Source organism: Lithobates pipiens, unplaced genomic scaffold, assembly GCF_037356315.1.
Source record: "Lithobates pipiens isolate NorthernLeopardFrog02 unplaced genomic scaffold, aLitPip1_a1.2 Scaffold_13, whole genome shotgun sequence".
Taxonomy (NCBI): Eukaryota; Metazoa; Chordata; class Amphibia; order Anura; family Ranidae; genus Lithobates; species Lithobates pipiens.
The window spans coordinates 126,291,806-126,314,130 of record NW_027507718.1 but is presented as its reverse complement, the minus strand read 5'-3'; the positions used below and the strand labels follow the sequence as shown (position 1 = coordinate 126,314,130).

At 44.1% G+C, this 22,325-nt stretch overlaps 1 protein-coding gene across 1 annotated transcript in view; it reads left to right on the top strand.

The window, feature by feature from the left end:
* BABAM1 (BRISC and BRCA1 A complex member 1) overlaps nt 1-22,325 on the top strand; it is a 65,376-nt gene that overhangs the window by 19,024 nt on the left and 24,027 nt on the right. The window contains exon 3 of the mRNA XM_077475533.1: nt 7,618-7,676. Coding sequence (XP_077331659.1) covers nt 7,618-7,676 — 59 coding nt within the window. The remainder of the gene's footprint in view (nt 1-7,617; nt 7,677-22,325) is intronic.

The window sequence follows — 22,325 nt, the reverse complement described above, 5'->3', positions numbered from 1 at the left end:
CCAGCGATCACCGTATAAGTGTCACTGGTGACGCTGGTTAGTTATTTAGGTTCCCCGTCAGGTTTTTATATAACGTCAGGGACCCCCATATACTACCTAATAAAGGTTTTAACCCCCTGATTGCCCCTAGTTAACCCTTTCACCAGTGATCACCGTATAAGTGGTACGGGTGACGCTGGTTAGTTAGTTTGCTTTTTATAGCATCAGGGCACCCACCATTTATTACTCAATAAAGGTTTAACCCCCGATCACCCGGCGGGTGATATCAATTAGGTTTTAGGGTCAGATAGGGTCTGCGTCGCCCCAGGCAGTGCTAGGTTAGTGCCAGTACTGCTAACACCCTTGCGCAAAGCATACACCTCCCGTAGTGGTATAGTATCTGAACAGATCAATATCTGATCTGATCAGATCTATACTAGCGTCCCCAGCAGTTTAGGGTTCCAAAAAAACGCATTGTTAGCGGGATCAGCCCAGATACCTACTAGCACCTGTGTTTTGCCCCTCCACCCAGCCCATCTAAGTGCAGTATCGATCGATCACTGTCACTTACAAAACACTAAACACATAACTGCAGCGTTCGCAGAGTTGGGCCTGATCCCTGCGATCACTAACAGTTTTTTCTGGTAGCGTTTTTATATTTAAATCCTGAAGGCAGTGATTGGTTTTCGGGGTGCCGTACGCGGCTAGACTCCCAAAAAGGAGAAGCAGCAGAATTTATTTTGGGGTATAATTTCACTTATGCCCATAGCATGTGTGAGCAATATATCATTTAGTGACAACTTTGTGCAAAAAAAAAAAAAGTTTGAAATATTCCCACAACTTGTGGCAAAATATAAAATATTTCATGGACTCAACATGCCTCTCAGTAAATAGCTTGGGGTGTCTACTTTCCAAAATGGGGTCATTTGGGGGGGTTTTGTGCTATTTTAGCATGTTATGGCCTTCGAAACTGTGATAGGTAGTGAGGAGTGAAATCAAAAATGTGCACCCTTAGAAATCCTGAAGGCAGTGATTGGTTTTCGGGGGCCCGTACTCGGCTAGACTCCCAAAAAGTGGTATCCCCGAACTCAGGAGATTCAGCAGAATATATTTTCCACATTTAACTATGGCATGTGTGAGCAATATATCATTTAGTGACAACTTTTTGTAAACTTTTTTTTTTTGGTCATTATTCAATCGCTTGGGACAAAAAAAAATATTCAATGGGTTCAACATGCCCCTCAGCAATTTCCTTGGGGTGTCTACTTTCCAAAATGGGGTCATTTGGGAGGGGTTTGTACTGCCCTGCCATTTTAGCACCTCAAGAAATGAGATAGGCAGTCATAAATTAAAAGCTGTGTAAATTCCAGAAAATGTACTCTAGTTTTTAGACGCTATAACTTTTGCGCAAACCAATAAATATACGCTTTTTGACATTTTTTTTACTAAAGACATGTGGCTGAATACATTTTGGCCTAAATGTATGACTAAAATTGAGTTTATTCGATTTTTCTTATAACAAAAAGTAGAAAATATCTTTTTTTTTTTTCAAAATTTTCAGTCTTTTTCCTTTTTATATCGTAAAAAATAAAAATCGCAGAGGCAATCAAATACCATCAAAAGAGAGCTCTATTTGTGGGAAGAAAAGGATGCAAATTTCGTTTTGGGTACAACGTTGCATGACCGCGCAATTACCAGTTAAAGCAGTGCAGTGCAAAATTGTAAAAAGACCTCTGGTCCTTAGGCTGACAATTGGTCCGGGGCTTAAGTGGTTAAAGCGGGAGTCCGCCGGGACTCCGTGTTTTTTTTTTTTTTAAAAGCCAGCAGCTACAAATACTGCAGCTGCTGACTTTTAAAATAGTGACACTTACCTGTCCAGCGCGCCCGCGATGTCGGCACCCAAAGCCGATCTCTAGATCGTCACTCGGGTGCTGCCGCCGCCATCTTGGGTATGGGAATCGGGAAATGGAGCCTTTCGGCTTCATTTCCCGGTTCCCTACTGCGCATGCGCGAGTCGCGCTGCGCAATAAGGACGGTCTCCGCTGCCTCTGGGATCTGTGTGTTTCCCAGCAGGCAGCGGGGCACTTGCAGAAGGGGGTGGGCACTTGCAGAAAGGGGCGTAATCTACGCCCCTTTCTGCAGAGAGCTATCCCGGAAGTGGGTGCAGTTACCTGGATTATCCAGGTAACTGCACCCCCCTCCTCCCTGAAAGGTGCCAATTGTGGCGCCGGAGGGGGGGAGGATTCCGATGAGCGGAAGGTCCATTTTAGGGTGGACCTCCGCTTTAAGACCCAGCTACCAATTTAAAACAATGCAAGTAAATGCACAGAAAAAAAAATATTTTAAATCCTTTCTTGCAGAGTTTGCCCTACCATAATTTAATTTTATTAAGGCTGCATTCACACCTGAGCGTATAATTTTCAGGCGTTTTACGGGGCGTTTTTGCAGCTTTTTTGTACAGGTGTTTTCAAGGTTAAAAGGTCACCAATGTAAAAGCAGTAAAACTCCTGTATTCTGCCAAAAATTAAGCTCATGTACTTTTTTTTAGCTTCAGGAGTTTTTCTTTAGGTGACAGAATGCTCAGATGTGAACAGGTGCCATTGAAATGAATGGGATTTTGCTTGGGCGTTTTGCAACTTTTGAGATGCGCATTTTACAAGCTGAAAACGCTCAGGTGTGAATGCAGCCTTACAAATGTGCCTCTGAACTTGGTTGCAAATTTGACTACTCAAAAAAGCATCATTCCCTAGCACAGCTCCTTCCTTCTTTGAATTTCACCCTCTCCTCTTCTGGGAGTGTCTAATAACTGTGTTGGTCAAGCTCTTCTATCTCTCTGCTAACGCTTTGGGCTTGTTCTTTCTGTATGTATGCTAAACTTTCATTTTTATTGTGTGGGCAACTGTCAGTTTTACCTTGCCAGAGCTGCTGTGAAGGGGCAGTGTATTATGTGTTTCAGCACATTACATTTTATTTTATTTTTTAAATGTATTTGAAGTGCAAAAAGTGGCACTTCATTTATGTCTTCAAAGAGCTGTGCCATGTGGTGTGTTGAAGTGCAGTGCCATCCAGTGCACTGCGGAAAAATCCAGCATGTTTGCATTTTTCTACCCTCCGCCCCATACACCAAACAATTGTTCTCTGCGTGCCCCTGTGGTGGCTGTCATTTATCCAGTGAGGGGAAAAAGGGTGGTCACCACACATAGTGTGAACGAGCCTATAATGTAGCAACCAAGCAGGGAGCAAAGAGGAATACTATAGAGCCCTGGTGCCCAGGGGTTGCATGTAGCCATTTTGCACTTATGTGGCCCTTGTGACCCCCAGCAGACAGAATTCTGGCTTTTGCTGAAAGACTCTTACTTTTCCTGTTGACTTTTCACAGTCCCTGCCCATCTCTTGTAGTATGCTCATAGTCCCTCTCCATCTCCTGTTATATGTCTGCAGTCTTAGCCCTTGTACACACGGTCGGACATTCCGACAACAAAATCTGTCAGATTTTGTCCGAAACTGGTGTTGCATACACACGGTCGGACAAAGTTGTCGGAAAATCCAACCGTTCGGAACATGATGACGTTCATTCGTTATGATGGGACTACGTTCTGGCTAGTAGCCAATAGCTTTGGTCTCATAATTTTGATCTGAGCATGCGTGGCACTTTGTCCGATCGGAATTCTCTACAAACGATTGGAAATAGTCCAATCGGATCATGTTATCGGAAAATTTTATATCCAGCTCTCAAACTTTGTTGGGCGGACATTCCGATGGAGCCCACACACGGTCAGTTTATCTGACAACACGGTCTGATTGGACATTTTCCATCGGAATTTCCGACCGTGTGTACAAGGTCTTAGACATCTATCTGTACCATTACATTAACTAAATATTATGTGCAGATCTTTGTTGATGTTTGGGACCATACTTGAAGTCCCCTATAACAAGTGAGTTGACCATCATTGTTCTAGAGTGCCACTTCTGTGATGACTCAGTCTGTTTGGGCTGCTGACATACATCCAAGATGGCAGCACCCAACAGCAGTCTAAAGGCTTTTGGATGTATATACATAGAAGGCATTGATTTTGTTTTTTTAACTAACTTAACTGCTTGCGGACCAGCCGCCACAGTTTTACTGGTTGGCTCCGCTGCGTGAAATCACGTTATTGTACGTGATCTCGCGAGGTCCGCATAGCAGGCGTGCCCGAGCTCCGTGAGTACGACTGCAGGTTCTGCGGACTCGATGTCAGTGGGGATACCTGGGATCATCTAACGGAGAGGAAGAATGGGGAAATGCTGGTGTAAACAAGCATTTCCCCATTCTGCCTAGTGACAGGACACTGATCACCGCTCCCTGTGATCAGGAGTGGTGATCAGTGTTGTGTTACACATAGCCCAGCCCCCCCCCACAGTTAATACACTTAACCTCTGCAGTGCCCCCTCCTGGTTAACCCTTTCACTGCCAGTCACATTTACACAGTAATCAATGCTTTGATCTCTGTATAAATATGAATGGTCCCAAAATAGCGCTAAAAGTGTCCGATGTGTCCACCATAATGTCGCAGTTATGATAAAAATCGCTGATCGCCACTATAACCAGTAAAAAAAAAAATAAAAAAAAAAAAAATAATTATATATATATAATATTAATAAAAATGCCATAAAAACTATCCCCTATTTTGTAGACGCTCTAACTGTTGCGCAAACCAATCAATAAACGCTTATTGCGATTTTTAAGCAAAACTATGTAGAAGAATACATATCGACCTAAACTGAGGGGAAAAAAAGTTTTTTTTTTTTTATATAATATATATATTTTTGGGGGATATTTATTATAGCAAAAAGTAAAAAATATAGATTTTTTTTTTTTCAAAATTGTCGCTCTTTTTGTTTATGGTGCAAAAAAAAAAAAAAAAACGCAGAGGTGATCAAATACCACCAAAACAAAGCTCTGTCTGTGGGGAAAAAAAGGACATTGATTTTGTTAGGGAGCTGCATCGCAACCGCGCAATTGTCAGTTAAAGAGACGCAGTGCCGAATCGCAAAAAATACTCTGGTCTTTGGCCAGCCAAATGGTCTGGGGGTGAAGTGGTTAATATGACTTGAAGTGGTTGTAAACCCTTACAAACCACTGTGACCTACAGGTAAGCCTAGATTAAGGCTTACCTGTAGGTCCAAGAAATATATTCTAAACCTATAAGGTTTAGGAGATATTTACCTGAAGACAGCCACCGCTGTAGACACTGTAGATAGCGGCGCGCAGGCGCACTGGGTAAGCCGCAGATCGCGGCGATATGCCGCTAGTGTCGGCTCCTGTGCGCATGCGCGGGAGTGACGTCATCGCTGCTCCGGCGAATCACATCACCGGAGCAGCGAGACCCACGGAGACCCACCAAGAAGATGGACGCTCGGAACTACAGGGGACAGCGGTGACTTCGCTGGCTCCTGTGTCAGATAAGTGCCACATAATAGACTACTATGCGATGCATAGTAGTCCATTATGCTTTACCTTTGCAGGGAATCCAAGAGGAAGTAAACCCATCCGGGTTTACTTCCTCTTTAAATGCACATAGGGCTCCATGCAGAAAAAAACCTCTCATATAGAGCATTATTGTACACATGTTTAGGTGATGTAGCATTTTTTTAAGTCCATTGTGCATGGATCCTTATAGGAAGATTGTTGCTGAAATTAATAATCTGCTCATGGTCCGCTTTATTATTATTATTATTATTATACAGGATTTATATAGCGCCAACAGTTTTCTCAGCGCTTTACAACCTGAGGCAGACAGTACAGTTGCAATACAATTCAATATAGTAGGAGTTCATCCTCCATCAGCTTTTTCAAAACGTTTCTTATTTTCTTTTTTAGTTGAAGTGTACACTGGGGGAAAAAGTATTTGTTCCCTTGCTGATTTTTGTTTGCCCACTCGCAAAGAAATGATCATCTATAATTTTAATGGTAGGTTTATTTTAACAGTGAGAGACAAAATATCAAAAAATATCTAGAAAAAAGCATTTAAAAAAAAGTTATACATTTATTTGCATTTTGATGAGTGAAATAAATATTTGATCCCCTATCAATCGGCAAGATTTTCAGCTCCCCGGTGTCATCTATATAGGTAACAAGCTGAGATTAGGATCACTCTCTTAAAAGGAGTGCTCCTAATCTCAGTTTGTTACCTGTATAAAAGACACCTGTCCACAGAAGCAATCAATCAGATTCCAATCTCTCCACCATGGCCAAGACCAAAGAGCTGTCCAAGAATGTCAGAGATGAGATTGTAGACCTACACAAGGCTGGCCTCGACTACAAGACCATTGCAAACCAGCTTGGTGAGAGGGTGACAACAGTTGGTGCGATTATTTGCAAATGGAAGAAACTCAAAATAACTGTCAATCTCCCTCGGTCTGGGGCTCCATGCAAGATCTCGCCTCGTGGAGTTTCAATGATCATGAGAACAGTGAGGATATCAGACCGGAACTACACAGAGAATCTTGTCAATGATCTCAAGGCAGCTGGGACCATAGTCGCCAGGAAAACCAATTGGTAAGGCACTACGCCATGAAGGACTAAAATCCTGCAGTGCCCGCAATTATTCAGAGGCAAACTGGATCAAAGTGTTGTGGTCAGATGAGACCAAAATCAAGCTCTTCGGCATCAATTCAACTTGCCTTGTTTGGAAGAGGAATTCTGCCTATGACCCCAAGAACACCATCCCCACCATCAAACATGGAGGTGGAAACATTATGATTGGGGGGGGGGGGGTTCTGCTAAGGGGACAGGACAAATTCACAGCATGAGAGGGACAATGGATGGGGCAATGCACCCCCAAATCTTGGGTGAGAACGTCAGCCTCGAAAACCTTAATGACTTGGAGAGGAGTGGGACAAAATCCCGCTTGAAATGTGTGCAAACCTGGTGGCCAACTACAAGAACCGTCTAACCTCGGCGATGGCCAACAAATGTTTTGCCACCAAGTATTAAGTCATGTTTTGCGAAGGGGTCAAATACTTAAAATGCAAATTAATATTTACATTTTTTGAGAGTGCTCCTATTCTAAGCTTGTTGCCTGTATAGAGGACACCTGGGAGCCAGAAATCTTGCTGATTGACAGCGGATCAAATACTTATTCCACTCATTAAAATGCAAATACATTTATAACTTTTTTTTTATGCATTTTTCTGGATATTTTTGTTTTTTAATCTGTTAAATCTGTTAAAATAAACCTACTATTAAAATTGTAGACTGATCATTTCTTTGTCAGTGCGCAAACGTATAAAATCGGCAAGGGATCAAATACTTTTTTCCCTCACTCTATGTAAAGCCAAAACAAAAAATTTGGAAAGAGGAGACAATATTTACGACCCCTTTCAGGTTTTTTTTATGGGGTCTCTGTCACTTTGGAAAGATTTCCCTTTTGTTGAGTAACCAGAAATGAGGGCTAAAACATTATCCACCAATTTTTATTACATTTGATTGAACTCTTTTGCAAACTGGCTCAAAGGTGAGTTTGGTTGTACGTCAAGTTAAAACAAATTTCAATAGTGCTAATATCACTTTAATAATATTTTAAATGTTTTTTTTATATATCATTGTTGGGCATCATGATATTTATTGTCGTTTGCTGTCTTTTCCTATTGCTACAGATAATTTGTCTGGATTTGTCAGAAGAAATGTCCTCTCAGAAATTGGAATCCTTTAATGGGTAGGTTTTCTTTATTTTGCTTATTTTTTTTTTTTCTTAACAGTGGTCAGTTTTGAAAGATGCTTTTTTTAAAGCGGAGTTCCACCCATTTTTTTCTCTTTGGCTGTGCTGCATGTCCTTAGCTCATAGTTTTCACAATGGCCATTTTTTTTTCTTGCTGTTTTTTTCTATTTATACATTACTTCGTCCTTGCGATCGTCTAGGCGATTGTGTCGCTAGGCGATTGGCAAGTGTTCCTAGGATAGCGGAGTCATGTATCCCATGACTCCTTGCAAATCGCCTACTGCCGAAATCTCGCATATGCAGGGGCAGAGAGGAACTGTCAGAATTCATTGGTGATGTCGGGTGGGCGGGACCAAGCAGCTATCAGACACCAGCTAATAGGATGGTTCCAGGGCAGGTCGCTATGTGTATGCGGCTCCGCCCCCTTACTTAAGAAGCCCAATAATTGCCTGGTGTTCGATATCTGCTGGGTCCCGCCCACCCCCGACCTCGCCGACGAATTCTGACAGCTTCTCTCTGTCCCTGAACACGGTTACATTACAAGTCTGCTCAATGTTATACGCTCTCTGCGCGGGCTACACATTATACATATATACATATACAGTTGCAATAAAAAGTATGTGAACCCTTTTGGAATGATATGGATTTCTGCACAAATTGGTCATAAAATATGATCTGATCTTCATCTAAGTCACAACAATAGACAATCACAGTCTGCTTAAACGAATAACACAAATAATTAAATGTTACCATGTTTTTATTGAAGACACCATGTAAACATTCACAGTGCAGGTGAATAAAGTATGTGAACCCTTGGATTTAATAACTGGTTGGTCCTTTGGCAGCAATAACTAGACATTTTCTTGTAGTTTCAGATCAAACGTGCACAACGGTCAGGAGTAATTCTTGACCATTCCTCTTTACAGAACTGTTTCAGTTCAGCAATATTCTTGGGATGTCTGGTGTGAATCGCTTTCTTGAGGTCATGCTACAGCATCTCAATCGGGTAGTCTGCCATTAGGGAAGCCCATTACCAGTTTGTAGCTCTTCCCTTTGGCCTGGCATCAGCCCCCCGAGTCTTTACCAAAGTACTGGCTCCAGTGTTGGCGTTGTTGAGACAACGCGGGATCGCGATCGTGGGTTACATAGACTATCTCCTCCTGAGAGCTTCTTCCACCTCAGAATTAGAGGAGGATGTGGCGATCACCTTCAGACAAATTGCTGACTCTCAGTTCTGCGGTCAAACTACTGTTTTGTAGTCTTTTGCATGCGGGTGCTGGGGCTCATGGTGGCTTCCTTCCAGGCAGTACCTTATGCCCAGTTCCACACCAGAGTCCTGCAGAAGGAGATCTTGACAAAATGGGACAAATCTCCATTGTCCCTGGATCAGCAGATCCAGGTGAGCCAGCCAGTCGGGGACTCCCTGATCTGGTGGTTGAGGTCCCCGGTGATTCAGGCCGGAAAATCGTTCCTTCCTCTGAAATGGACGGTGGGGTGGAGTGATGGGGTTTCAGTCGGCTCAGGGCCTCTGGTCGACGGAGGAATCCAAGTTGCCGATCAATCTGCTCAAATTGAGAGCGATCAGGCTGTGCCTCCACACATGGTTGACGTGTCTTCGAGGGCATCCGACCAGGATACAGTCAGACAATGCCACGGCTGTGGCGTACATAAATCACCAAGGGGAACAAGAAGTTCAGCCGCTGCTCGGGATGTCGCTCACATACTTCGGTGGGCAGAACGACACGTTCCGGTCCTGTCGGCCATTTACATCCCGGGGGTGGAAAATTGGCAGGCAGACTGGATCCAGGAGAATGGGCATTGCATCCGGAGATATTCAGGCGGCTGTGCCTGAAATGGGGCACACCAGATGTGGATCTATTGGCCTCCCGGCTCAATCGGAAGGTGCCGAGATTCGTGTCCAGGACAAGAGATCCGTGGGCTGACGCGTCAGACGCGCTGGTGGATCCGCGGGATCAGTACTAGCTGATCTACGCCTTTCCTCCGCTGAAACTGTTGCCACGTCTGCTTCGCAGAGTGGAAGCCGAGGGGATTCCAGTAATCCTAGTTGCCCCAGATTGGCCTCAGCGGGCCTGGTACGCAGACCTGGTGGCAGACGCTCCCTGGTGACTGCCGTTGAGAGAGAACCTCCTATCTCAAGGTCCAGTCCTTCACCCTGCCTTACCATCGCTGGCTTTAATGACCTGGCTATTGAAAGGCAGGTATTGAGTGAGTGAGTGACTTGTATAGCGCTACCTATGCGAACTGAATCGCCTCATTAGTGAGTACCTTTGTGCAGGGGGTGCGACATGTAGTCCCTCCGGTGTGTCCTCCGTTACCTCTGTGGGATTTGAACCTGGTGTTGTCGGCGCTTCAGAAGCTGCTGTTTGAGAATATCAGGGAGATTCCTCTGCTGACCCTTTCACAGAAGGTGGCCTTTCTAGTGGCCATCACATCGGCCAGGAGGGTTTCGGAACTGGTGGCCTTGTCTTGCAAAACGCCTTATCTGGTCATCCACAGGAATAAGGGCGTCCGCAACCGTCCTTTCTACCGAAGGTGGTCTCGGCCTTTCATATCAATCAGGTCATTGTATTACCATCGTTGTGTCCTAAGCCGAAGCACCCCAAAGAGGTGGCCCTTCATGCTCTCGATGTGGTTAGGGCTCTGAATGTGTACTTGTCTGTCACAGCTTCCTTTCGGAAGTCAGACTCGCTGTTTGTTTAGGTGGCTGGTCCTAAGAAAGGCATGGCGGTCTCGTCGGCCACCATTTCCAGGTGGATCAGACAGATTGTAGTCCAAGCCTACACCTTGAAGGGGCAGGCGCCTCCCTTTCCAGTCACGACCCACTCTACAAGAGCAATCGAAACATCTTGGGCCTTCCGACACCAAGCGCCTGTCGCTCAGGTGTGCAAGGCGGCGACTGGTCGTCTGTCCATACGTTTACCAAGTTTTACAAGGTAGATGTCAGTGCATCGGCTGATGCTGGTTTTGGCCACAAAGTTTTGCAGGTGGCCGTGTAGTTGCTATTGAGTTTTTTCGATAAAAACGAAGTACTGTTTCGTTTAATGCACTGTTGCATTACTTCCGCAATGTTGCGGTTTGGGGGATCCCATTTAGTTACAGAGAGGAGCTGTGTCGGTCGGTGAATATAAAAGAAAATGGGATTTTTTGTACTCGCCGTAAAAATCCTTTTCACTGTAATTCACCAACCGACACAGCACCCACCCCTCCTTTTTTCTACTTTATACTGCTTGTTGACGTACTGAAGCTGCTAGGAGCAGTGGGAAGGGTTGATAGCACGGGGGTGGGATTAAAGTTCTGTGTATTGTGTAACAATTTTGCCTAGTTTCTCCTAATGGCAGGCTATACAACCCATTTAGTTACAGAGAGGAGCTGTGTCGGTCGGTGAATTACAGAGAAAAGGATTTTACGGTGAGTACAAAAAATCCTATTTTTCTCCACACATAGTGTTGTGTGTTTCTTCCAAAAAATTCAACTTTGGTTTTATCTGTCCACTGAATATTTTGCCAGTACTGCTGTGGAACATCCAGGTGCTCTTGTGCAAACTGTAAATGTGCAGCAATGTTTTTTTTTGGACAGCAGTGGCTTCCTCTGTGGTATCCTCCCATGAAATCCATTCTTGTTTAGTGTCTTGCATATCGTAGATTCACTAACAGGGAGGTTAGCATATGCCAGAGACTGTTGTAAGTCTTTAGCTGACACTCTAGGATTCTTCTTCACCTCATTGAGCAGTCTGCGCTGTGCTCTTGTAGTCATCTTTACAGGACGCCCACTCCTAGGGAGAGTAGCAGCAGTGCTGAACTTTTTCCATTTATAGACAATATGTCTTACCGTGGACTGATGAACAGCAAGGCTTTTGGAGATACTTTATAACCCTTTCCAGCTTTATGCAAATCAACAATTCTTAATTGTAGGTCTTCTGAGAGCTCTTTTGTGCGAGGCATCATTCACAATGCTTCTTGTGAAAAGCAAACCCAGAACTGGTGTGTGTTTTTTATAGGGCAGGGCAGCTGTAACCAAAACCTCCAATCTCATCTCATTGATTGGACTCCAGTTGGCTGACGCCTCACTCCAATTAGCTCTTGGTGATCTCATTAGTCTAGGGGTTCACATGCTTTTTCCACCTGCACTGTGAATGTTTACATGGTGTGTTCAATAAAAACATGTTAACATTTAATTCTTTGTGTGTTATTAGTTTAAGCAGACTGTGATTGTCTATTGTTGTGACTTAGATGAAGATCAGATCACATTTTATGACCAATTTTTGTGCAGAAATTCATATAATTCCAAGAGGGTTCCCATACTTTTTATTGCAAGTGTGTGTGTGTGTGTGTGTGTATATATGTGTGTGTATATATATATATATATATATATATATATATATATATATATATATATATATATATACATACATACATACATACATACATACATACATACATACATACACACATACATAATGTGTATGTGTGTATAATTTGATATAGTGATAAGATCTCTTGGAAATCCATCAGTAATCTCAGCGAAAATAAATTTGACGTCTGTTCTGCCTGCTGCCCTTGCGTCTAATAGAAGGAGTCTGGAGATATAGATTTAATCAGTGGATATGCAAACCATTAATTTTTCATTTTTATTAAAGCAGAATGATTATCTGATCAATAGTATTGATCCATAGAAACTCAAAAGAACTAATTTCACAGTCTTGAGGATCCTGTTTTGTTTGAACAGGTCACACACACTGCACTATACTGTGTGCAGGGAGAGAGAGGAGCTGTCAGAATTCCTTGGTGCTGTCGGGGGTGGGCGAAACCGAGCAGCTATCGAACACCAGCCAATTATTGGGCTTCTTAAGAAAGGGGGGGCGGGCCCGCATACACGTAGAGGCCCACCCTGACCCCATCCTATTGGCTGGGCAGCAGGCAGAATAGACGTTAAATTTCTTTTCAGCGCTGAGATTACTGATGGATTTCCAAGAGAGGGTAATGGGCGGCTGATTGGAGAGATTAGGGAAGTACTGAAGAATTAGGAAAGACACTTTACAAGTCTGGTCAATGTTATACGGTCTCAGAGTGGGCTAAACATTATCACTATAGCAAATATATATATTATAGCGGCATTGCTGAGCATGTGCGAGATTTGGTGTTGGTGGTGCATGATGGGGTAGACAGCTGCACAGAAATCCAGGAAATTAACACGAGAGGGCTTCAGATGCCCACAACTAAAATGGAACCTGCCTGCTTCCGAGATCAGTAAGTAACTAACTTTATTTTTAAAGAAAGTAAAAGCGCAAAAAAAATGACATGTTAGAAATATTAATTTACATGTTGAGACAGTTACAGAGCGGTCTTGTAAAAAAAACAATGTTTCGGGGACTGGAACTCCGCTTTAATTTGTTTGATAACATGTTATGGTTGATAAGCCCTAAACGCCAGACAGCACTTAAAAATACCCTCAAACCTCCCTCTCTCCTTGTGTACCTTGGTTTATTTTTTTATTTTTTAGTGACCATGTCCCTGTTCTGTATAATCCCCTTCCTTAACTCCTGTGACACCATCACAGAGGTTGCAAAAGATGGCAAATTGTCAGCCAAACAGTTGATGTATACAATCGGCTGTCTAAATACAATAGCTGTAATGGGCAATCTGTTAGATTTTGTTTTATTTCAGTCCACCATTTGAAAAAAAAAAACTATGTGTATGGCCACCTTAAGGCCCCTTTCACACCGAGGCGGTTTTCAGGCGCTACAGCGCTAAAAATAGCGCCCGTGTAGCGCCTGGAAAAAAACGGCCCCTTTCACTCCTGTGTGAAAGCCGGAGGGCTTTCACACTGGAGCGGTGCGCTGGCAGGACGCTGAAAAAGTCCTGCTAGCCGCATCTTTGGATTGGTGAAGGAGCGGTGTATTCACCGCTCCTAACCATTGAAATCAGTGGGGCAGCGCAGCTATACCGACGGCGACGCTTTGAACCCTTTTTCAGCCACTAGCAGGGGTTAAAACCGCCCGCTAGCGGCCGCATACCGCCACTAAAGCGGCGCTAAAAATAGCGGCGCTTTACCGCCGACACCCGCAGCGCCCCAGTGTGAAAGGGGCCTTAGTGGAAGTCTTCTGATAGACAGCTGTTCTGTGTTCCATTGAATGCTGCTTGCTTTCAATAGCTGTAATTTCAGTACGTTCTTGCTGAGCTCTGTGACCGTGGCCGCGGGATCAGCGGACCCGATCTCTGCTGGTGTCCCACGATTGGGTCACAGAGCTGAAGAACGAGGAGAGGTCTGTGTAGACAAACCTCTCCCCGTGCTTCCTACTGTGGCTGTCACCGATTTTCTATTCCCTGTTAGGGAAAGACGATCAGTGACGTCACATGTCAGGCCACGCCCCCCTACAATAAAAAAAAAAACACATAACGTCATACATAACCCCTACACTGCCCCCTAGTGGTTAACTCCTTCACTGCCAGTGTCATTTACACAGGAATCTGTGCATTTAAATAGCGCTGATTGCTGTATAAATGACAATGGTCCCAAAAATGTTCGATGTGTCTGCCATAATGTCGCAGTCACAATAAAAATCGCTGATCGCCACCATTCCTAGTAAAAAAAATAAATATGAATAAAAATGCTATGAAACTATCCCCTATTTTGTAAACGCTATAACTTTTGCGCAAACCAATCGCTAATTGTGATTTATTTTTTTACCAAAAATATGTAGAAGAATACGTATCGGCCTAAACTGAGGAAAAAAAGTTTTTATATTTTTTGGGGGGATATTTATTATAGCAAAAAGTAAAAAATATTGCATTTTTTTCAAAATTGTTTATAGATAAAAAAATAAAAACCGCAGAGGTGATCAAATACCACCAAAAGAAAGCTCTATTTGTGGGAAAAAAGGACGCCAATTTTGTTTGGGCGCCAAGTCGCATTACCACGCAATTGTCAGTTAAAGCGACGCAGTGCCGAATCGCAAAAAGGGGATTGGTCCTTTGGCTGCAAATTGGTCGGGGGCTTAAGTGGTTAAGGGCCTCCATGCCCATAATAATATATGCTTATTTTTATGTACCCTTTCCCTTTCTACAATATATCTCCATATTTAAGATGAGGTTATACTAACGATAACTGAATACTGTACAGTAGTCTTATAAATTGGAAACTGTATTCCAATACATAACTTTGTGTCATCTGAACTTTGGAGACTCTGCACCTTGGGGCGGAAAAACCTAAAAAAGACTGTGTATCTAAAATATCAATCCACTATCTGTTAGCCCCCCCACTCTACCATGCAAAATTGCTAAAATTGAACCCTAAAAAAGAGACACAGCAAAAAAAATACAAGATGCTTACTTTGAACTCTGGTTTCCTGTGCAGGATTGCATTCTTGCATGATACAATCCTCAGATTTTCTGGAAGGCTGTGTTGAGGTTTAGTAATGTCACCAGAGCCTACATGAGAATGACAGAAGGCGAGGTCTCTTTTCTGCTATTTTTTTCCTAAAGATTTAGAATTTTGCATAGCGGGCTTCTAGATAGGGATTAAATAGTTTTGGGTGCACGAGCGGTCTGCTGAAACTTAAGACATTTTGTTTAACCAGTTGAAGGGACAAGGCATACATTCATATATTGTATGTTTCAACAAGGTACATAGGGCAGATGTACTGTCCCTCTCCCCAGGTTGCCACTCGCCCCACTGCTGTCTTCAGCAAACCCCAGCTGTGAAATTGACAACCAGGACTTGCTCTATTTCACAAATGTGACTACAGCCACTGCTGTATAAGAAGGTGCTTCTGAACGGTGTTTAGAACACAGCTGAGCCTTTTGAAAAATACAATTTACTTTTTTGCTTGACAGACACAGTGCTCCATTATTCAGAACCATAGGGTTATACCGCCCCCTACAGGAGTAGGACACTAACAAAGACTTGGCTATGCCTATGGGCAGTCCTAGGTGGGTATACATCTCTCTGCTATAGGTCTCAAGTTTTTTTTCTGCCTAGTCAGGAGTAAGGACCTAGTTCCCTGCCGGAATCTCTGGTCCTGGCAATGTTTTTCATTTTTGCTTTTTAAACTACTTTTTTTCGCTTGGATTTTTTTCCTGTGAGATTTACAATTTAACTGCTGGACTGGGCAACGGGCTGGATAATCTAGATCCAGTGATTTCCCCAAACCCCCCCCCCCCCCCTCCCCAGTCTGGTCAGAGAGAGCATGCAGACTGTAGCTACACGCTAGGTTGGCTGCAACGTAGCCCCACTGGACAGGGACTGGCCCCGTGAATTAAACGTCTTGCAAGGTCACATAGGACCGAGTCTTGGCCTGTGTCACAGCGTTCCTCCTGGCCGACACTACCCCCACACTAGATCTGTCTGGGAGCGTTACCCACGCGCTTTGATAGATCAGTAAATAAGGGACGCCCTCCTCTCCTTCCCTGGGTGTGGGGTGGGGTGGGGTGGGGTGTGGGTACTCCCTAGGATGGTCAGTCCCTCTGGAGTTCTCCTCCCCCCCACCCCCTGTGAAGCCCAGGCTTATGGCCTAGGTGGTTCGGACGCTGTCCACCCCCCCCCCCCCCCGGGTTGCCACTATTGGGGGGGTACACCTTGGCACCTGCTGGATGGTTGGACCTAGGGAGCACCCTGCGGTGGTACTCCAGTAATTTACGCCGTAGCTTTGCGGCCTACCGATCGGCGATGCATGGGACATCCCTAGAGCGGGCGGTGGAGGCCTCCGCTTTCCCTTGTGGGCATCCGCCCTCCATTCCTCAGCTCTGCTCGGTCCAGTCCCCCTGCGGACCCATGCACTTGCGGTGGGTGGCCGAAAATGTAGGGAGCGGCTTTTGAAGCCTACTAGGCAGTGGCCTGCTAGTCTATGTGGCCACGGCGGACGCCTTCTTCCGGAGGGATGGCGCTGTGGGGGCTCTGAGGGCGACACCCTTTTGGGGGGGTTCTTCAAGTGGGCCCTCCATCAGCACCCCCTGTTCTTTGGGTTTTTACAGGTAGCGCTTAGGCATATAGCCTAGTAAATGGCACCCCCCGCCCCCCTCATCGGTCTCGACTGAGCCTATATCTGGCTCTGCCACTGTGGACATGGACTTTGCTGTCAGGAGGATCCTCCACAACTGCAGTGGTGCACAAGAAGGTGCTGGTTGTCGCCCTTATTACATCTGTGTGATTGAGGATTCAGCTGTGGCTGCCGCAGAGGTACCGGTCCCCTTTGGCACCCATAAGCTGTCTCGCATGCTGAAAGCGTTCCTTTCTCCCTCTTCTTTTGGAAGATTTGTCCATAAAGAAAGAATGGGAGTGTCCAAAGCGCCCGTTTGTAGTTCCAAAAACTCTTTGCTGCATGGTACCCCTTTGAGGAGTCCCTCCTCAAAAAGTGTTCCACCAGTAGTGGATCATGATTCCGGTAGAAGAATCTCTGGCTTTTAAAGATCCGGCTGACATACCTGGAGCAGAATCCCTCTGCTTTTGCTGAATTGGCAGACCAGTTGGTCTAGGGGCTGCTGTTTGTCTGCAGTTCCCCTGGTTGGTAAGCTCTCTGCTTCCGCAGTGGTGCTTAGACATGTATTGTGGCGTAAACCCCCCAAAAATTATATATCTATCCTGCTCCTTTAAAGCATGTTAAATAGCACAGTGCTTATGCCATGTCCTTTGTCCCTTTTGTATGATGTGAAATACCTGGCTGATCCTGCCTGTTCCTGTGTCCCCCTGTCTTTGCTGACCACGATAATCAACGCTCCTGATCCAGGATACCATGGTCAGATTACGTGCCTCTGTCATCACGCTGTCTGTTCTCTCCTCTCTGTCTCTCCCCCTCCCTCCTAGCCTGTCAGTTCTGATGCCTGTGTGTGAGAGTGATCTCCTCCAGCCCCCCCCCTCCCTACTGTTCTTTCCCGTCACTTGAAATACCTTTTGAAAAATAACTTGCATCCCCTCTGTTTTATCAAGATCCTAACTACTAGGTGTCCGTTCTTTTAAAACTCTAATCATAATTCCTTCTCACAGCAGTCACTTGATATTCCTCTGCTGGCTGTCTAATGTCAGAGGGTTATCTCAGCCCCTCCCTTTTGCATTCCTTACATTGGAAAGACTGAGCAGAGGAAAGGCACTGACAACAAGTTATTGCTGTGAGATAAGGTACTTACAATTAGAATTTAAAAAAAATGAACACAATGCTATATCTCTTGGTAAAACAGAGGGGATGGCAATGTTTTATCATTCTGACTTTACAACTACTTTAAGTGTTGGTCTGCGGATCAGGCTTCTAAAAAAGCTCTGACTGGTTTACCATTTCAAGGCAATTGTCTGTTTGGGGCTACCCTGGATGACATCATTACGAGTCTCACAGGAGGAAAGTGTACATCTCTTCCACAGTCTACAATGGGAAAAGAGCCTCGTAGTGGATGCAGCCCTTCACGGCAAACAGACCTGGTCTGGAAAACCGAGAGTGGGGCTCTATACCCGCGGACAAGGCCCCTTCAGCATGAAGGTGCGCCCTCACCCATGTCTTGGTGTTTCAGCCTTGTCCACCGAAAAGGCCTTTTTTCCTTCTAGTATGCGTCTGGCACTGGACCGTTTGCTGGTCTCCTTGGGGCTGTGCAAGCCTTGTTGCTTCAGGGTGTGCTTGTCCCAGTTCCAGTGCCAGGACAGTTTTCAGGGGGTTTTTATTCAAACCTGTTCATGGTCCAAAAAAGGAGGGCATAGTACCTCCATTTCTGGACCTCAAGGCCCTGAACTGTTTTGTGTGGGTACAGAAGTTCAGAATGAATTCCATCCGCACCGTGGTGGCATCCCTTCATCATGGGGACTTTCTGACTTCTATCAACATCAAGGGTGCTTACTTACACACTCCAATATGTGCCTGATACCAACACTTCCTCCATTTTGCTGTGGGAAAAGAGCATTATCAGCTTGTGGCGTTGCCCTTCAGTCTTGCCTCCACTCCTCGGGTATTTACACAAGTGTTGGCCCCAGTTCTATCGGCCGTTCCATTTGCAATCTTCTGTACGAGCTCCCCTCAAAGGGAGATCCTGGCGTAATGGGACAAGTGCCCGAGGTCTCTGGACAATCAGATTTGGCTGAGCCAGGTAAACAGGGGGTCCCTGGTCTGGTGACTCGCTCTCTGGTTCTTTGGCAGGGCACATTTTTTCTCCCCTTACATTGGACAGTGGTGGTCACCAATGCCAGTCTGTCCAGGTGGGGAGGTGTCCTGGGACTGGGTTCTGCTCAGAGTCGTTGGGAGCTGGAGGAAACCCGGACTGCTGATCAATATCCTGGAACTTCGAGCAATCAGACTATGTCTGGATCATGGACGGGTTGACTTTGGGGGCTCCTGGTGCAGATCCAGTCAGACAATGCCACAGCAGTGGCATATGTCAATCACAGGGCGGAACAAAGAGTGTGTTGCCAGCCCTGACAGTAGCCAGCATCCTCTGGTGGGCAGAACGTCTCATTCCTGCCCTCTCTGCTGTATGCATTCCAGGGGTGGAAAACTGGCAGGCGATTACCTCAGTCAGCTAGTGTTGGACCACAGGGTGATCCCTTCACCAGGACATGTTTCATCAGATATGTCTCTGATGGGGCACTCCCGAGGCAGATCTGTTGGCGTTCCAGCTCAACAGAATGGTACGGAGTAGAGCTGCACAATTGTCAAGAATCGTTATCGCGATCTTGAATAAAGTGTTTCACAATTCTTTCTATGCAAAGAAAGGAAGAGAAAAACTGGGCAGTCTGCTAAGAATCAACATTCTTTATCAGTTGAACTTAAGTATAAACATTGTAACAATTTGTCAATGGAATAGACTTTGTATGTAAGTGAAAAAAGTTTAAACACTAAACCATTTTTGACATTTGTTGGTTTCAAGTTAAAATAATTTTTTTGGTTTGCTAGAAAATTACTTAGAACCCCCAATCATTATATAGATTTTTTTTTTAGTAGACACCCTAGAGAATAAAATGGTGGTTGTTGCAATATGTTATGTCACACAGTATTTGTGTAGCGGTCTTTCAAATGCAATTTTTTGGGAAAAAATTACTTTAATGAATTTAAAAAAAAACGAGTAAAGTTAGCCTATAATGTGAAAGATTTTACATCGTGAGAATTGTGATCTTTTTATTCTAAGCAAAAAAATTGTGATTCTCATTTTGGCCAGAATCGTGCAGGTCTAGTACTGAGGTTTCTGGCAAGGTCACAGGATCCTCTGATGGACACCAAAGACAATCTGGTGGCCCCGTGGGGCCGGTATCATCTGAGCTATGCCTTTTCTCTCCTCAAGCTTCTGCCGCAGCATTTGCGCAGGAGCGAGGCCAAAGGAATTCTGGTCATTCTAGTGCCCCCAGGTGGCCTCGTCTGTCTTGGTGCGCCTGGTTGCCAACGTCCCTTGGCAGCTGCCTCTCAGGGAGGATCAGTTGTCCCAAGGGCTGATCTTCCATCCTGCTACAGTCGCTGGTTTTGAAAGCCTTGCTTTTATGAGCCAGGTGCCGAAGTGCTGCTGAAGGCTAGGAAGTCTTCCTCCTAGAAAAATCTACCACCGGATGTGGAAAGCATACATATCCTGGTGTGAGTCGCTTGACGTTTACCCTAGTTCTTTCTCGGTGGCTCGGATTTCAACCTTTCTTCATGGGGGGTGGAGCAGAACTTGGCCTTGAGTACCATCAAGGGCCAGATGTCAGCCTTGGCAGTCTTCTTCGGCATCCCTTGGTCTCGCACTCCCTTGTGCGTACTTTTAATCAAGAGGTTTGACATCTGTCTACTGCTGTGGGATCTGCTCTTGGTGCTTTTGGTTCTACAGAAGCCTTTCTTTGAAAATATTCTGGAGATTCCTCTGCTTACTTTTTGGTGGCTATCACCTCTGCTCACAGAGTGTCGGAACTGGTGGCGTCTTGTCGTGCACCTTACCTGGTGATCTACAAAAATGAGATGGTTCTTCGCCCCCTTGTCTGTCGTTCTCTCCTTGGATTTACTTTTGACTAAGAACTTTGTGTTGCCTTCCCTGTGTCCCAGGTCAAAATATCCTAAGGGATTTACCTTGCAGGCCCTGGATGTTTTCGGGCAATTTAGGTGTATTTGGCAGCCACGGAGTCTTTTCGGAGGTCAGACTCTGTTTGTAGAATCTCCATATTAGCCAATGTATTTCATATTATTCATATTGATTTGCATATATTTTATTGATAATATAATTATTATTATTGTTGTTATTATATAGTAGTGGTCTTATCAATATTATTTGATAGTAAAGCAATAGTTATTAAATTTTCATTTCATGTACACTATATTATTCTAAATTTATAGAGAACGTCTTAATTTTTAAATGTTGAACTTTAGATGACCTCTCTGCTTCTTTCTGATATTTTTTATAAGATAGTTTACTGGGTGAAAGTTCATTAGGATGCTTCATAGTTTTTAAATTCACTAATTGGAAGAAGAGAGAACTTTTGACAGTAGTTGAAATATAGCTGATAAGATAAGCACCGTCAAAGATGAGAAAAACAGGTGGTTAAAATGATTAGGTGGAATACGGGAAAGTTATGAACAGAACATTAAATTAAGTTTGACAGGGTCAAACAAAGGTCTGCTTGAGCCCTCATTAAAACTGTAAAAATACATTGAATACAAAAGTACACTCGTGTGTGTGTGTGTGTGTGTATAATAATATTGAATAATTGGCTTGTGTAAATATAATATGTATATGTGTGTATGTGCATATATATATATTTAAGTAATACAGTACCTTATGTATACATACACACAGGATTGTATAGTGAAAAACAACATAACACATATTGAAAGTTCATTCTTCCAGAGTTGTAAATCTGTTATTCTTGAATCTAGTTAAACCTTATCAGGATGAGGAGGGTTGGATTTAACACAGCTGGGTGACAGACGGTCTGAACACGGTGTCTTTAATTGGACAAAAGCAGTTATAAATAATTTTTAATGAACATTTAGGAATTCTGGGAGTAATTAGGTTTATCTGGTTGTAGAACAGGTGTCAGATTTATGGTTGATTACATTGACATAGATCTTAGCGTCCAATCATATCTAGGACAGATGGCTGAGATAAGCTTGTAAAAGGGTATATAAATGCAAGCCAGACAAGTCAGATAGGAGCTCACAAGGCTGGACTCTGTGTATTCAGCCCTATTGCAAGGGTCATAGAGGTCAGAACCAATGGGCAAATATCTGTCCAAAACTTGTCCCCTCGTACGATTCACAGAAGACTTCTTAACCACTTAAGCCCCGGACCATTTTGCAGCTAAAGGACCAAGCCCCTTTTTGCGATTCAGCACTGCATCGCTTTAACTGACAATTGCGTGGTCGTGTGACGTGGCTCCCAAACAAAATTGGCGTCCATTTTTTCCCACAAATAGAGCTCTCTTTTGGTGGTATTTGATCACCTATGCGGTTTTTATTTTTTCCGCTATAAACAAAAATAGCGTGACAACTTTGAAAAAAAAACAATTTTTTTTTACTTTTGCTATAATAAATATCCCCCAAAAATATATAAAAAACATTTTTTTTTTTCTTCAGTTTAGGTTGATACGTATTCTTCTACATATTTTTGGTAAAAAAAAAATCGCAATAAGCATTTATTGATTGGTTTGCACAAAAGTTATAGCGTCGTCCCATTGCCAAAACAGGTATCCCAAATT